The following is a 5417-nucleotide window of genomic DNA, read 5'->3' as shown; positions in this document are numbered from 1 at the left end:
TCTGGGCCTACTCTGCCAATCACATAATTTGGGGTAATATAATGACAATTGCAAAGGTTGAACCTCTAGCAACCAATTAGAAGTTTAATTTCAGAACAGTAGTTTTGGTGCAAACCACACGTGGACTTTTTATATTTATGAAAAATCATTTGTCATGACTATCAGGTCACTGTTTGGTTTAATTGAGGGTAAAGAGCTTGGCAGTTCCCACTTATATTCAGAAATGCAAGAAGCATGTGGATATGCAGAATATCCAGGTAGGAAAGTTTGTCATTAAGCCTATATCTGCTATCTTGGTATATAGCGGGAATGAATTAGTTTGCTACACACAGACTTGCTCTCTAAACTGCCCACAAACCCTGAGCTACAGCTACAACAAGGGGGGCAGAGTAGTTGAGGAGCAGGATGCTGCTTATTTGGTTTTCAAAAGCCCCAGGTACACCCCAAAGCGCACAAAAGCTGCAGTTACTTCAAAACACCGACATGTTTAGGCACACAAGCATAATATTCAGATATATTTGAGTCTCCAGCATCCTCTCCATGTGTTGGTACTCAGGCAGCTCCACCCTTTTTCATGGAGAAGACTCGGATGCAAAAATCCATATCTTGATTGGGATCAGAAGGTTTGGGGACAATCAGGTACTCTCCCTTAGGCACCCGGAAATGTCTTGTCTTCCAACTGTTCCAATCATTAGAGTTTATGTAATTTATAGATTTCAGATCCTTTACTAGGACCTGGGCGGAAACCTGTAATTCATAAGGCAAGTGAGGGTGAGGTTCATATGAGAGGTTCTCAGTATCAGTACAGATAATACTTTAGGGTAATGAAACATGGGGGCTTTGGAGAGATTAAAATAAAAGTCAAGGGAAGAGATTTTGGGCCCTTTGGTGCCATGCTTTCTGCCTAAAATGCCCTGTGTCCTTTTTGCATTTTACATTGTGGTGCCACATGTAAGGTTCATATTTCATGTAGTTTACATGTTCAGTGTTTGTCTTTCGCACCCATTATAATATTAGCCACAGTGCCGGAGCTGCTAACTGTCAGATTAAGTTAATTAATCCTTTTGTGGGACACTGGCTCTTAGGACAATCGCACAAGGGGAATTTTTCAGCCAATGGAGAAGTACCCAAACTGTCTGTGCTTCAATGGGCACCACTTGAAACTGCTAGAACTACACTTTCTAATGGTTTTGGGATGGGACCTGAGACACCCATGCCCCCTATGTCAGGGGTTTGACACTAGTCAGTAGTAGATGCTGTGGGCAATTTCTAAGAGGCAGTTTTAAAACAGCTAGGAACTAGGGGGCAGGTGCCCCCCAAAGCTTGCACTCAAAACCATAGAGAGGCTGTTTTGCGTTGTCCCTTCTGCCTGGATCTTGGTGGCATTTAATATAAATAATGGGAATATGCTCACTTCTGCTGCTTTAATATAAAAAACAACCTATGGGGTAATTATAAATGCAGTTGTGGGGAGTTCCTATGAAATCACCGGGCTGTGTATCCTCACACCAACAGGAATGCAGGACAAACGTACCTCTTTAGGGAGCTGCAACATAAGGAAGGAAAACTGATATCAGCATTGCTTGGGCAGATCTGTCTTGTTTTATTGTATTTTTATGAATTTTACTGGTTATTGCTCATTTACAAAGAACATGCCCCACAATGGTACAGACAAAGTGCTTCCAGCAATACACTGGTATACAATTAGTACCATACCTTTGCCCACCTTTATCTCACCCCCTGCATGTTAAATTGGCAAATGCCCCCCTCTTCTGTGGTAAAATATATACATTTTTTTGTCCTTTTGGGGCCCTTGTAAGTGACATTCCCAATAGCTGCCCCCCTGATGGTTCTAAAATGCATTTAATAAGAAGTTTGCTTTTACACACATGAAAAGTAAACACTGCTTGCTGATGGGCTACTTGCTGATTGGATTAAAATGAAGTCTATGGGAAACTGCTTTCTTGTAATTTGGAGCTTTCTGGATAATGGGTTTTCTGGGTTAACAGATTCCGTACCTGTATACAACAAAGGGCAAGTTTTGCCACTGACCTGGTACAATTGAAAATCAATGTAGTTGTCCTTAGGGACCGTCTTCTGCATCAGAGCGACAATGACGGTACAGAGCGCCGCATCTCCTGCTGCCGCCTGGTCCTCATCGGGCACCTCCAGCTTAAAGCGGAACCGCAGGTCGGCCAAAAATGTCTCTGTAGGGAAATAAGCACAATTGGCAATGTATTACTTCTGCTCAAAAATGGATTTTTATCTCAGTAAAATCAGTGACTCAACTAAGTGGATTTATGCAATGTGGACTCAGCAATGAGTGTTGCATTAATATGCATTGTTTTACACAGGTTTAGAAAAAGCTCCATTAAAGGGGACATAAACCCCCAGCAATTTGTTTTCACCTTCAGCACCAGTGAAGGGTTAGGAGCAAGTGATTTGTGTATTGGGCTCTAATAAACACTGTAGTGTGGGTTGCTTGTGTGCGTGTATGCAGCCCAGATGGCACCCTGGGGGGAACAGGGCATGAGTAAGCCAGTGTGGGGGGCTCCTCTGTCAGAGCGCCGGGCCATGTAGTGTTGCCTTGGGCGGAAATACTTCTTGGAGCGGCTCTGCTAACAAAAGTGATTTTGTGGCCCTAAGCAGCTCTGTACTTGTGCCTGGCCCCTAAAGGAAAACTACACCCAAGTAAGTCTCTATAAAAATATATTGCATAAAACAGCTCATATATAAAACCCTGCTTCATCTATATAAACCATGTTTATAAAAATAAACTTATTTTAGTAGTTGGTGCCATTGAGTAATCCTAAATAGAAAATTTTCCTATGGGATCATAGGATTCACAGTGCACACAAACAAGCCAAGGCACACATACATGCTAGGCCCCATCAGCCAATGAATGGGCAGAGGCCCCAGCACTGAGCAAGGAATGGGTCGAGGGGAGGGGGCCATGACAATGCTAGAAAAAAGCCAGAGAAAAAGATTTGGTGGTGAAGTCAGGGGAAAGGTATTAATAACCTGATTGGCCAAGGAGAGTGTGGGTTATACTTTAACGAAGGAGGGATTAAAAGGGAAGGCACCACTTTACCTTAGCAGCTCCCACCCTCCCACAGTAAATTAAAGGAGGGAACAGTTTAAGGAAGGATGGGGGGGAGACAGTCGCACTAGGACAGAGTCAGAAGGTTGGGCCTGAGATTAGGGAGTTTTGGCCATTGGCCGGTGGCCAGCGGGGGGTGTGGGGCCAGATTAAAGGGGATGGCTAACCTCAGGGGCCCGAATGTGGCTGGGGGCAGGAATAGCTCCCACTAAATTGCAGCCTTCAGTGGCTTAGTGTTATTATGTTATTAGTTGTGAAGTTATTCAATGACTTTAGCATGTTATGGTTAAATTATGTTATTGATAATGATGAAGGTTCTCATGGTTTGTAAATAAACTGGCTGCGGCCTTTTCAACCCAACAAAAGTGTGGAGTTTGTGTTGTGATGGGTAGCTGTGGGGCTGGTGTGGAGAGGGCACAACACTGACGCTGCCATTGCCAAGAGTTCTGCCTTTTGCTCCCACACTACTTCCTGTTACAGTTAGAGCTGCATTATTTCTGGTCATGTGATCTCTGAGGGAGCACACAGCCCAGCACAAAATGGCGGCTCAAGGGAAAAGATGTAAAAGGGCAATATTTAGTGATATATATAAATATATTTAGCAGTTTGGTAAGATTCTTTAATAGGCCACTTAATATGATATAAACTGTGTGCTGGGTAATTATTCACTGTGGGGGTGTAGTTATGAGCCTTAGAATCCTCCCATGTATATGGAGACTGTTACTGTGTATCTCTCACCTGCAGGATTCCCCTTATTCCAGCTCCCCCCTGTCTGAGTCAGGCTCCAGTGCGGCTCCTTCATGTTAACCCCAGAGCTGGAAGCCACGTAGCAAATCTCCACAGTGTCGTACTCTTTCACCATGTCTGCATACGGCATCCTGAAGTCATACAAAGCAATTCCTATTTTACGGAACAGTTTCATTTGGGGCTTTTGCCAAGAAACATCGTCATATTCATACAGTGAAAAAATCTGCAGTTTCGAGGATTTAACCAGACTCTATGTGAAATAAATACATGTATATAATCATGACAGTAAATAGAAAATGCAGACAGAAGGGCCGTATGCAATTTGAAAGCAGGGCCTGAACTAGGGGTAGGCAGAAGAGGCAGCTGCCTAGGGCACAACGATTAGGGGGCGCCAGGCAGGAGCCTCTCCTGCCTACCCCTAGTGCTACTCCTTTGTCATTGCCCCCGTCGCTTGTCATTAGCAGCGGGGGCAATGACCCATAGCATCACGCCCCCGGAACTGCGCACCAAGGGGGAAGGTGCAGGGTGAGGTGGCCGACCAAGTTGCCTAGGGCAAATTATTTTCACCCTTTAAGATTAAACCTCCTTTCTTGTCATCTCATGGATGTCCCCTCATCCTCTTGTAAAATAACTACATGCTCACCAAAACTCTCCATCATTCATCGTATTGAGAAGAGCCATTTTCACTTCGTTAGTAACGTCATTCCATTCAGGGCCACTGTAGGAAGGAATGGGCAGTAAATGCATGGATTACTCTGTTATAATACAATGCATTTCTTCTGCAGCACAGTGATACTGAGGGCCGCGTGCAGCCTAAGCCATCTCAGTAGGTGGGCCAGAAAGTCTCCCATATGGCCACTAGAGCTCAAATTAAAAACCCAACCCACTCATCGCACATGGCAGAAGCATTTTTCATATTTATTAGACAGACAGTAGGGTAAAAAACACAATATTTTTTTGGGGGGGGGGTTTAAGGTTGCAACAGGCCCACATAGCCTGTTGCAGTGACTGTACCCATTGTTATAATTGGATACCATGTAGTGAGTAGTGCAGGGCTTAAACTAGGGGGTAGGCAGGGTAGGGAGCTGCTTAGGACAAAGTGGGGGACTTTCTAGACTTTCTGCTCCTGCCTGCCCACCCTAGCTTGCCACAGGCAAGTAGGAACTGTCCACAACAGGGATAAGGGAAGGAGGTGGCCATTGCTGTTCATAGCTTGACTGGAGGTGGCCAATCAAGCTAAGAGGTTCTTGCCATGGGCAAAAGCCCAATGAGAAACTGATGGAACAATGGTGCAATTCAGAGTTTGGCATAGTTTTAAATTAACCTGTGGTATTTTTGTTGACAATTTCTATTGCTGATATTGAGAGACAAATGACCTACTTATCTCTCCATGCGCCCTTCCATTCCGCAGATCCCCAGGGATTTCGCAGCCGGATCAGTTGGACTTTCCCTTTGCCATAGGGAACCTGTGAATTACACACACAGTGATCCTTTCCCACCGGCCATCCCCATTGCACAAAATTACCTGCCGCTGCTTATATGGTTTTACTAATTTACTCGCTTTACATGA

At 44.5% G+C, this 5417-nt stretch overlaps 1 protein-coding gene across 1 annotated transcript; it reads right to left on the bottom strand.

Moving 5' to 3' along the window:
* Positions 1–552: 552 nt before the first annotated feature.
* Positions 553–3977, bottom strand: LOC116410873 (calpain-2 catalytic subunit-like). The gene is made up of 3 exons (XM_031902244.1): positions 3839–3977; positions 2053–2207; positions 553–747 (listed from the first exon to the last, which is right to left on the bottom strand). The coding sequence occupies exons 1-3, from the start codon at positions 3975–3977 to the stop codon at positions 553–555; spliced, it is 489 nt and encodes a 162-aa protein (XP_031758104.1).
* Between the last annotated feature and the right edge of the window lie 1440 nt (positions 3978–5417).

The sequence above is a fragment of the Xenopus tropicalis genome, chromosome 5 (genome assembly GCF_000004195.4).
Source record: "Xenopus tropicalis strain Nigerian chromosome 5, UCB_Xtro_10.0, whole genome shotgun sequence".
NCBI lineage: Eukaryota > Metazoa > Chordata > Amphibia > Anura > Pipidae > Xenopus > Xenopus tropicalis.
The sequence above is the reverse complement of the archived record's forward strand: the minus strand, read 5'-3'. Positions and strand labels throughout refer to the sequence as shown.

What these genes read in the sequence shown, in the direction of transcription:
- LOC116410873 (XM_031902244.1), bottom strand. Translation starts at nt 3,977, where the DNA reads ATGCCGTATGCAGACATGGTGAAAGAGTACGACACTGTGGAGATTTGC. An exon ending in GAATAAGGGGAATCCTGCAG is followed by an intron (nt 2,208 to 3,838) that starts GTGAGAGATACA and finishes ATTTCCCTACAG; the next exon opens with AGACATTTTTGGCCGACCTG. An exon ending in TTGATTTTCAATTGTACCAG is followed by an intron (nt 748 to 2,052) that starts GTCAGTGGCAAA and finishes TATGAATTACAG; the next exon opens with GTTTCCGCCCAGGTCCTAGT.